The 10,950-nt window shown below is 46.7% G+C and overlaps 1 protein-coding gene across 3 annotated transcripts in view; it reads left to right on the top strand.

Annotated features, from left to right (window-relative positions):
* The window catches only part of PRKACB (protein kinase cAMP-activated catalytic subunit beta), a 158,874-nt gene that overhangs the window by 65,365 nt on the left and 82,559 nt on the right, over positions 1-10,950 (top strand). The window contains exon 1 of one of the 3 annotated variants that reach the window (XM_077450359.1): positions 3,214-3,383. The exons of the other annotated variants lie outside the window; for them this stretch is intronic. Coding sequence (XP_077306485.1) covers positions 3,377-3,383 — 7 coding nt within the window. The 5' untranslated portion in view covers positions 3,214-3,376. Of the gene's footprint in view, positions 1-3,213; positions 3,384-10,950 lie in introns of those variants that run through there. 3 annotated transcript variants of the gene reach the window in all.

The following is a 10,950-nucleotide window of genomic DNA, read 5'->3' as shown; positions in this document are numbered from 1 at the left end:
ATTCATGTAGGATACAGGACAGGTACTCGTTACTCTAATGGAACTGTGGACAGTGTACGTACGGTTTTATTTTTTGGTGCAGTCTATGAGATACTGTGACAGGTACTCGGTACTCTAATGGACTGTGACAGGTACTCGGTACTCTAATGGACTGTGACAGGTACTCGGTACTCTAATGGACTGTGACAGGTACTCGGTACTCTAATGGACTGTGACAGGTACTCGGGTACCTCTGATGGACTGGTGACAGGTACTCGGTACTCTATTGGACTGTGACAGGTACTCGGGTACCCTGATGGGCCGTGACAGGTACTCGGGTACCCTGATGGGCCGTGACAGGTACTCGGGTACCCTGATGGGCCGTGACAGGTACTCGGGTACCCTGATGGGCCGTGACAGGTACTCGGGTACTCTGATGTGCCGTGACAGGTACTCGGGTACTCTGATGGTGGCCGTGACAGGTACTCGGGTACTCTGATGGCCGGGACAGGTACTTGGGTACTCTGGTACTTGGATGGGCCGGGACAGGTACTCGGGTACTCTGATGGGCCGGGACAGGTACTCGGGTACTCTGATGGGCCGGGACAGGTACTCGGGGGGGACAGGTAACGGGTACTCAGATGGGCTGGGACAGGTACTCGGGTACTCTGAGGGCTGGGACAGGTACTCGGGTACTCTGATGGGCTGGGACAGGTACTCGGGTACTCTGATGGGCTGGGACAGGTACTCGGGTACTCTGATGGGCCGGGACAGGTACTCGGGTACTCTGATGACTGGGACAGGTACTCGGGTACTCAGATGGCTGTGACAGGTACTCGGGTACTCAGATGGGCTGGGACAGGTACTCGGGTACTCAGATGGGCTGGGACAGGTACTCGGGTACTCAGATGGGCTGGGACAGGTACTCGGGTACCGATGGTGGTACTCGGGTACTCTGATGGGCTGGGACAGGTACTCGGTACTCTGATGGGCCGGGACAGGTACTCGGGTACCCTGATGGGCCGGGACAGGTACTCGGGTACTCTGATGGGCTGGGACAGGTACTCGGGTACTCTGATGGACTGTGACAGGTACTCTGATGGACTGTGATTGACAGGTATTATGAGGGGTGGTGACAGGTCCTCTTTATTGGGGGGGGGGGAATCAGTGTGCTTGATGTGTACTGTAGGCGGTAACGAGATGTTACCGCAATCTCCTCCTCACACAGTCATGTGTGTGAGGAGAGGAGAACCCGGTAACATCCCGTTACCGCGGTTTGTTTACATTTTTAGTGATCGGCTGTGAAAGGATCACAGCCGATCACGTGGGTAAACAGCCAGCCAATGGCTGTTTACCAGTGTCGGTGACGAGCAGTGTTCCCGGGGAACACGCCGCCACCGACGTGCACGCGCAGCGCGCTCGCGATCGCGCGCATGCGCCGTGCACGTAGGGGGTGTGACCATCTGTGATCGGCCGTGACTTCATCACGGCCGATCACGTGGTAAACAGCCATAACGAATGGCTGTTCACCCCCTTCGGTGGCGAGCGGTGTCTCCGTGACACGCCGCCACCGAAGAAACAGGATGCGCGCGCACGATCGCGCGCATCCCTGTTTAAACGGGAGGCCGTCATATGACGGCCTCCCGCCGCAATAGCTGCGCCGCCTGGCCGTTTTTTGACGGCCGGCGGTCAGCAACTGGTTAAGTAAAGTGCGTTTCTTGCCTTTTTTTTTAAATTGCCACTTCTTCAGTTCAGGGTGATAACAATGGGTGCGATGATATCATCAGGTCCAGTTGCCTATAGCAGTGCTCATCAACCCTGTCCTCAGGACCCACTAACAGATCAGGTTTGCAAAGATAACTGAAATCCATCACAGGGGATATCATTTGCTGTTCAGTGATTGCAGTGTTCTAGTCTGCATCTCCCCAAGGTTATACATAAAACCTGGCCTGTTAGTAGGCCCTGAGTTCAGAGTTGATGACCACTGGCCAGTAGGACCTGATGACTCCAGGGAAGAAGATAAATCTGACAATGTTAAACCTTAGTCAAGAATGTTTGTGGTGTCCACTTATCTTACCTTAGAGTCCAACTACAAGTTCACTCCTAAAACCAAACCCCTGTCTCCCCTTCATCCTTTTTTACGTTTTATTTTTTTGTTTGTTTTTTCCCCATGAGTCTTTGGTCATGGGGGGGATCGAGTATTTCCCATGTAAATCTCCCAGGTAGCAACAAAGGAGCAGCCTCCTTGGACCAAGAACAGAGTGCAAAGCAGAAGATTGAAGCTCCAGTTATGCCTTGAGAGGGTCTTTGGGGTACTTTGAAGCATGAACTTGTATTGGAACTGCGTGGTACTTTGGGATATATCTAATATTTTACAATTTATTTAGAAATGGATGTCCATATATCTGTCCAATGCTTCCATCAAAATTGGCCATCTACTGCTTTTATCTATATCTTAGTAGGGACCATGAGCTCCTTTTGGGAGTGGTGCTGGTGAATTCTGTGCAATAAAGTTGTGATGAAGTATTTTGTGAGAGTTGCTCAAAATGATTGCAATGAATAATGGCAGCAAGCCTTGAATTGCAGTTACTTCTGTGGAACAAAGATACTGAATTATTTAGTTAAGAAAAAAGATGACATCCCCCCCCCCCCCCCCCCAATCCCCTAATGGCTCTCTAATTTACCATTTTCTAGTAATATTCACCATTATTTATCCTTTACTAGGCTTATGCATCAATGATGTAGAACAATGCCTCATTACAGCTTGTTTAACCCCCGGCTTCCCATAACTATCGCCTGGACTGGTGTCCTGGCATTTTTTATTAGAAGCCCTCAATACTTGGAGGGGGGGGGGGGGGGGGGTGGGGTACATCTTGTAACTACCACTGCAATTATCATGTTATGTCACACTAGTCATGGCCGCAGGGGCAGCTTTAAAGATTTGCGGGGGATAAACTCGGAAGGGTACAAATAAACTGATCATTCAGAGCTTACGTTGCCATAGAAACAAACGGGGCCGATTTAATAAAGGCAGCTTAACTGTTTCATGGTTAAGTTCCCCCTGATTCTGTCTCGCATTCCTCTCCCGTGCAGATGATGATTTCCAGGTGGAGGAGCTGGTGCTTTTAACCCTGTGCCCATAGGATGCAACATTTGCATGGTGCCTGGTGTGAAGCCCGGAGCACGTGGGGTTAAATAGGGGAGTGCGCAGCGGCTCTGCAGGGTGGCGTGTAGCATGAATAAGCCTAGCGCTCCTCAAGAACACCAGCGTTGGCTGCTCGGAGCTCTGTGAACCGAGAGGGGATCTTATTCTATCTGCTGGGATTAAAAACGCTCCCCGCTATGTTATTTTGTTTGCTGCACTGAGCAATATGGTGCTGCGGGCAAGCTTGTCAGCATGAACGGTGAGTAGCACGGCACGAGAGCCGGCCGGTTGGCAGCTTTCACTGATTACTATTGTATGCATGTGTCGCTGTGTCTTCATCCGCTGCTGTTTCCAAGGATGGACTGAGGTGGGGTCTCTATATACTGGGTATGCCATCAGCAATCTACAATTTGTGATTATTTTATTTTTTGGCTTTGGAATATATTTGCGTGCCAAAAGAACTTTGCCTTTTATGTAAATACCCTTCTGCGGTTCTGTAGTGAACAGATGTTTCAGTTAGTTTACTGTTACATGACGACAAGCTTTCATGTAGAATTAAACGTGTATTATTCCAATTAATTTTTTAGCTGGAAAACGAGAGCGCGTAGATCTATTTTTTATTTTACCTATTTAAGAAAGCGTCTTCTTTTTTTATAAATTTTTTTTTTTTTTTTTTCTTAATATCTATGCTTAAATGTAGAAAAATGGTCTGTTGTATTTTTTTGTATTGAGCCTTTTTGTAGGATATGCAATTAATAGTGTGTGTGTGTGTGTGTGTGTGTGTGTGTGTATATATCAAAAAAAAATTTTTTTATTTAATTTAGAATTTCAATTAAGTTCATGTGTACAGGTTTTGCCATGAGGTGTGTGGGTTTTTTTTTTTTTTTTTTCTCTCTGGAAAATTGCTGGCTTTGGCACTGAATGAGAGAAATTGAAATTGCTGGATTGCAGTCGCCGGTACACACTAGTTGTGTTCTATTAGCTCTATGCATCCATCTTGGTGCATACAGCGCCTGGGATGCATTTAGCGAATACACTGCAACCACTGTGTGCTCCGGTGCGACGCTGGTGTCTCACCCAGCATGAAAACCTGATGGTATCTACAAGCAACTTTTCTCTCCACAAGCATGTGTGTTTTTTTTTTTTTTTGTAGTGTTTTATCGCCACAAAATAGCTTTTTTTTTTTTATTTTATTTTTCCTATCTTGAACCTATAAGTCATCCCCGGCCGTTGGATGCAGTCTAGTGATTTTCAACAATTTACCAGATAAATTGATGATATTGCAAGAAAAATCCTTGATATTGTAAACTTGGATAAGAAATCGGTCAACCTGGGTGAACATGTTCAGTAACTCCCCCATTATTGGTACTGGAGAGTCTGATGTCATGATCCCAGTTACATTACAGAGCATATACCTTCAAGGAAACCTGTTGTAAGAAAGATGTGGGCTACCATTGCCATTCATTCTGTAAAAGCTAGTTGGTTGTCATGCTGTATCTCTTGCCTCAAGTGTCACTGGCCTAAAGCCTATATAGACCTCCGAGGTTCTGATTTTAAAATGTTGTGCTTATTCAAGGCCCGAGGCTCAGAACTGATTTAAAAAGTTAACTCCACTTTTGCTGAGAAACATTCCCTCTGGGTGATCCACGTACGTTACAAGGATTTTAACAAACTTTGTTGCAGATTCCTACATTTTTGCTGTTCTGGGAGAAATTTGTGTTTTTATGTGCCCATGTGGTAAGTGAATCTAATGGGAGTGGCTTCATAATTATCGACCAGCTGCTGACCTGCAGGGTTCTGAGGAAAATTGCAGGGTTTGTGTCCTTTTTTTAGAGGTGATTTCCTATTGAGAAATTCCTTCAGGATTTCTCTAAGGCTGGGTTCACCATTGCGATTTGGATGCTGGATCCCCGCATCTAGTTCGCAATAGCAGGAGATTTTGACTGGCTCTCTATTGAGCTGGTTCACATATCTCCGCAGCAGGTCCGGTTTCAGAAAAACGCTATGCGCCTTGGTCCGTTTCAGTGAGCCAGGATGCACCGGACCCCAGCCGTGAGCTGCGTTCGGTTTGTGTGAGCCCAGCCTTAGCAGAAGTAAACCCTGATGAGTTTTACTTCCTCTCTTGCTCCCTGCAAAGCCTGAAAATTCAAAGCATAATGAGCTAGTATGCATCTTGTACTAGCCCATTATGTGACACTTACCTGCAAATAAATCCATCACTGTCCCCTGTGCATGCTGCATCCATTTTTGCCCCTCTTCCTTCCCAGGGCCGTGGTCCCCGGCTCTGTGATTGGCCAGAGCCATGTGACGTCACTTCCGTACATGCGCACGGGAGCCGTTGGTAACGCCACAGGATAGGGAAGAAATGGCACAGAGGTCTGTCCTGTTCACACCGCATGCACCGATTACTTCATCAGCGCACTACAAGTGAAATATCTCCTAGACGCACATTTAGGAGAGATTTCAACTACCTATAGGTAAGCCTCATTCTAGGCTTGCCTATAGTTAAGTCAATAGGGAGGGTTTACAACCACTTTAAGCTGATCTCCAGGCACACCGCTAAATATACAGATACAATTAAATATATGGACACACACATGCCCGATTTGCTGTTGTTTTTTTAGTTGTGGTTATTGGTATTTCCTTCACTTGTGTAGATTGGTTTTAATGATATAATTGGGCGTCATTCACATGTTTAGGGCTCAGGCACACTGCAGCTCAAAAACTACATTTACTGGAATTTGAGCTTTTATTTCAGCTTGAAGAAGCTTGTACTTTTTGTGCACATTTTTTAGTGAACTTCTTTTTGAACATAAGGCCCCTGTTACACGATATGCCCGCTTGGATCCGCCTGTCCATTTTTAAGGTGGATGCGAGCAGGCCTCCTATGGGCAGACCGTCTGCCATTGGATCCACTAAAAACAGACGTATGACGATACGCTCAGCCATCTGCCTGGCGGATCGGATGAGATCTGATGAAAACGGACGTGCTATCTGTTTTCGTCCAATCTCCCCATAGAAATCAGTGGGACTCTGAGAGGTCCCTCCCCTCTCAGTGAGCAGCGACAGACCTGTCCTCAGCCGGCTCAGCGGAGATCAACAGATCAATCGCCTGCTGACCTGACGGACTCTGCTGAGTGGATCTGCCTCGTGTGAAAGGGGCCTAATGCCCCATACACATCAGAATTTCCGCCAGCAAAAGTCTGATGAGAGCTTTTGGTCGGAAATGCATCGTGTGTATGCTCCATCGGACTTTTGCTGGTGGAATTTCGACCAGCAAAAGATTGAGAGCAGGTTCTCAATATTTCAGTCAGAAAAAAATTCCGATCGTCTGTACAAATACTGACGCGCACAATTCCTACACGTGCTCAAACAATTCGACGCATGCTTGGAAGCGTTGAACTTCATTTTCTCGGCTGGTCGTAGTGTTGTACGGCACCGCGTTCTTGACAGTCAAAGGTTCTGAGAACTTGTGTGACCGTGTATATGCAAGCCAAGCTTGAGCGGAATTCTGTCGGAAAAACCATCCAAGTTTTTTCCGACAGAAAATGCGCTCGTGTGTACAGGGTATAAGTGTGTTTGGGGGGTGGGGGGGGGGGGGGGTATAAACAAAAACGAACTGAAACAAATGTTTTTGTGCATTTTCGAAATTCTTTGAGCTGTTTTGAGTTCTTTGGGGCATGAGCTGCTCTCAAAAATGTGAGTTTGGTGGTGGGGTTTTTTTTCTGGCTGTTGGAGCATATGCCTGAAAAAGCCTAGTGTGCATGGAGGACACATTGGCTAACATGGAGGGACATTTCCAGGCAGAAAAAACGAGAACTCAAAAGCCTGTAAGAACCGCTTCTTTGTGCTGCAGTCTACATGAGCCCTTAAAGTGATTCTAAAGGATTTTTTTTTTTTTTTTTAAAGTTCTACTCTTTTCCGTGTAATGGTTTTGCACAGAGCAGCCTGGATCCTCCTCTTTTCGGATCCCCTGCTGTCACTCCTGGCTCCTCCCCCTGCTTGGTGCCCCTATAGAAGCTGTTTGCTATGGGGGCACTCGTGCATGCTTTTGAAATTTTTTTGCCCAAAATATGTTCTGCTACATGTTCGTGATTGGTTTGCGTGAAAGTTATAGTGCCTAAAAACTATAGTGTGTGTGTGTGTGTATGTGTGTGTATGTATGTGTGTGTATGTATGTGTGTGTATGTATGTGTGTGTATGTATGTGTGTGTATGTATGTGTGTGTATGTATGTGTGTGTATGTAGTGTGTGTATGTATGTGTGTGGGTGTATGTGTGTGTGTGTATGTGTGTGTGTGTATGTGTGTGTGTGTATGTATGTGTGTGTATGTATGTGTGTGTATGTAACCCCTCACATTTTTGTAAATATTTTAAATCTTGTCATGTGATAACGCTGAAGAAATGACACTTTGCTACAATGTAAAGTAGTGAGTATAACAGCTTGTATAACAGTGTCAATTTGCTGTCCCCTCAATATAACTCAACACACAGCCCTTAATGTCTAAACCGCTGGCAACAAAAGTAAGTACACCCCTAAGTGAAAATTTCCAAATTAGTCCCAATGTGTCAATATTTTGTGTGGCCACCATTATTTTCCAGCACTGCCTTAATTCTCTTGGGCATGGAGTTCACCAGAGCTTCACAAGTTGCCACTGGATTCCTCTTCCACTCCTCCATGTCAAATTGCCCTCTGCCATATAGCAATCACATTACAAGTTGTTGATCGCTGCCATTACTACTAATGGAAGCGATCACCAACTTGTGATGTAACTGCTATATTGCTGAGGGGAACTGACTAACTTCCACCGACATCACCAGTGCCATTAATACAGTGGTCAGTGCTTAAAATTCACACTGGCAGTGCTACAGACACTGGCTCAGAAGGGGTTAGCATCTAGGATGATCAAGGGATTCAATATGTGCCTAGCTATGTGTAATGTGTGCTGCTTTCTACTAATGATCTTCGTTTCTCATCCCTGCTATGCAGGGATGAGAAACTGACAGTTTGCTCCCTGTGTACAGCGCTCTGTGTTAAATGTTAACACAGAGCTCTCGGCTGTGAATGTACACTGTTGATCAGCAGGTCCCGGCCGTGAATCATTGGTCAGGACTTGCTCCTGATGTGTACAATTGAACCTGGAAGTAGGCAGCGATGTACGGGTACGTTGCTTTGCCTACAGCTGCCCCACTCGCCTGCAGTGTATTGCGGGCGGCAAGTGGTTAAGAAAACTCGTCCACACCGGTTGTATGAAAGTTCCTTCAACATACTTACAGCCGATAGGTTAAAGCAGAATATAGGTAGCATTGACATTCAGATTACAGACTTGACAACTTCCGCATTGTGGAAGTAGAAGTGGAATCTGTTGGACAATAACTGCATTCATAAACATGTGGTTAACAGCCAACAGAATTCTCTGTCCTGCTGTTTAATAGCTGTATAGATTTCATTCGGGGGAGGGGGGTTGCCATTTGCCAATATTGTTGGCAAATTAGGTTTAAAATGAGCTAATCTGTCTGATCAAAACAAAGGCTTTGCAGGTAGCGCTGTAGCCTTGAAGCATCAGGGTCATAAATAATTAATAGCTATTTTCATACATTTCCACCATACTCCATGGTCTTGCCAGTTTTCCCAGGAAAAACAAATACAATTTCTTCTTTCATTTATATGCACAAATAACTTATTCCCAAAGCTTTAGGAACACAAAGGAAGGTTCACATCAGGCCCTGTATCCAGCGTATTGCCCCCTCTGCAGTCATACAAACACTCCACTACCTATTTTATCAGAAGCCCCCCTTAAGGTGGACCTAGCATCAGAAAAATGTTTACGTGAATGTTTGCTAGTAACTTAAAGCGGAGGTCCACCCTAAAATGGACCTCCGCTCATCTGATCCCTCCCCCCTCCGGCGCCACAATCGGCACCTTTCAGGGGGGAGGGGGGTGCAGTTACCTGGATAATCCAGGTAACTGCACCCACTTCCGGGCTAGCTGTCTGCGGAACGAGCGTAGGTTACGCCCCCGTTCCGCAATGCCCCGCCCCCTTCAGCAAGTGCCCCGCTGCCTGCTGGGAAACACACAGCTCCCAGAGGCAGCGGGGACCGTCCGGATTGCGCCGCGCGGCTCGCGCATGCGCAGTAGGGAACCGGGAAATGAAGCCGAAAGGCTCCATTTCCTGATTCCCATACCCAAGATGGCGGCGGGACCCGGCAGCCGAGCGAGCGATCGGCTTCGGGTGCCGACATCGCGGGCGCGCTGGACAGGTAAGTGTCACTATTTAAAAGTCAGCAGCTGCAGTATTTGTAGCTGCTGGCTTTTAAAAAAAAAAAAAAAAAAACGCGGAGTCCCGGTGGACTCCCGCTTTAATGTCTTGTACAAGTAACAGATATTAATGCCCAACACAAGGATCAGTGTACTCCCCCCCCCCCCCCCCCCCCCCCCCCTGATAATGACTTGGGATGTAAAGGCTTTATGGATTCTCTCCCAGAGGTAAGCTATATATGTGGGGCTGAACGAGAGGAATCCATTGAATCCTCAATCCATGCTAAACGGTAATAGTGGAGGAATCTCCTAACTATTATATTATGACAGCAGGCACCCGCAGCTTCCTGATTACCCCTGATATGACACTGATCATTTCCCAGCCTGCTCAGGTGATTGTTTGTTTTTTTTTTTTGTTTTTTTTTTACTTTTTTAATGCCAAGTGGAGCCTACAGGGTCACCCACAGCGCAAAATGTGTCAGGTTTAGCAGAAGTCGTGTATAGCTGCCTAAAGTATATTCCAGGGAAATGATTTCTCCTTTCTGGACTGAGATTCTGCCTGAGAAGTTGGTTATGTAGATCAGGTTTTTTTTTTAAAAAGCCCATGGCGTGCAAACACACCCAAAAAACTTCCACCCGGTGCATAAAAAAAGTGCACACACATAAAGAGTGACACACTAAAAAGTGCAGACGGGTGCCTGATGTCCTCCAAAAGAAGGACCATACCCTGATCCCCCGGGGCGTTAGGCTCCAGACGGGGACTAAGGTACCAGACTCAACAAGTGGTCCCCGGACGAAACCGGAGGACCTCCTTTCCCCGGGAGGACTGCCAAAACAGAACCTCCTAGGTACTTGGTACTATGGGGGCTTCCCCGAAGGTAGGCCCCCCTCATGGAGATTGGATCAAGCCAGAAGGCCTATGTCCGCTCTCCCACAAGACGTTCAGGATTGGTCCGAGGACTGACACCCTACTAATCAAAACGTGAAGTGACAAACAGTGACAAAACACACACAAATAAAATAAATAAAAAGTGAGGAAGGGATAGTGGCGAGGAGAGTGAAAAGTGGCCATTGTGCAATACAATGGCCGGCCCTCCGGCCAGGAATCAAAAATTCCTCTGGTCCTAGCCAAAAGGCCAGGCCCTAGAGGGATCAGGTGCCTGTGCAGTTCTTGGCTGTATTCACAAATGTCTGACCAATCCCTCTCTAGTCTCCCATCTTGTGAATATGTACAGTCTCTCTGATCACTGGGGGAGAGGAGACTTGGAATATGCTTCCTCCTACCTGTAGCAAACAAATTACTTTTGTAACAGTCTAGGCCAGTGATGGTGAATCTCTGCACCCCCAGATGTTTTGGAACTACATTTCCCATGATGCTCATGCACTGTGAAGTGTAGTTGAGCATCATGGGAAATGTAGTTCCAAAACATCTGGAATGCCAAGGTTCACCATCACTGGTCTAGGCAAAGGCACTTAAAATGGTAGTAAACTGATACTTCGTCCCTGAAGCCTTTTTTTTTTTTCTTTTTCTTTTTTCATTAAACCCCCACTGGGGGGAAAAAACGGTC

The sequence above is a fragment of the Lithobates pipiens genome, unplaced genomic scaffold (genome assembly GCF_037356315.1).
Source record: "Lithobates pipiens isolate NorthernLeopardFrog02 unplaced genomic scaffold, aLitPip1_a1.2 Scaffold_23, whole genome shotgun sequence".
Classification (NCBI taxonomy): Eukaryota; Metazoa; Chordata; class Amphibia; order Anura; family Ranidae; genus Lithobates; species Lithobates pipiens.
The sequence above is the reverse complement of the archived record's forward strand: the minus strand, read 5'-3'. Positions and strand labels throughout refer to the sequence as shown.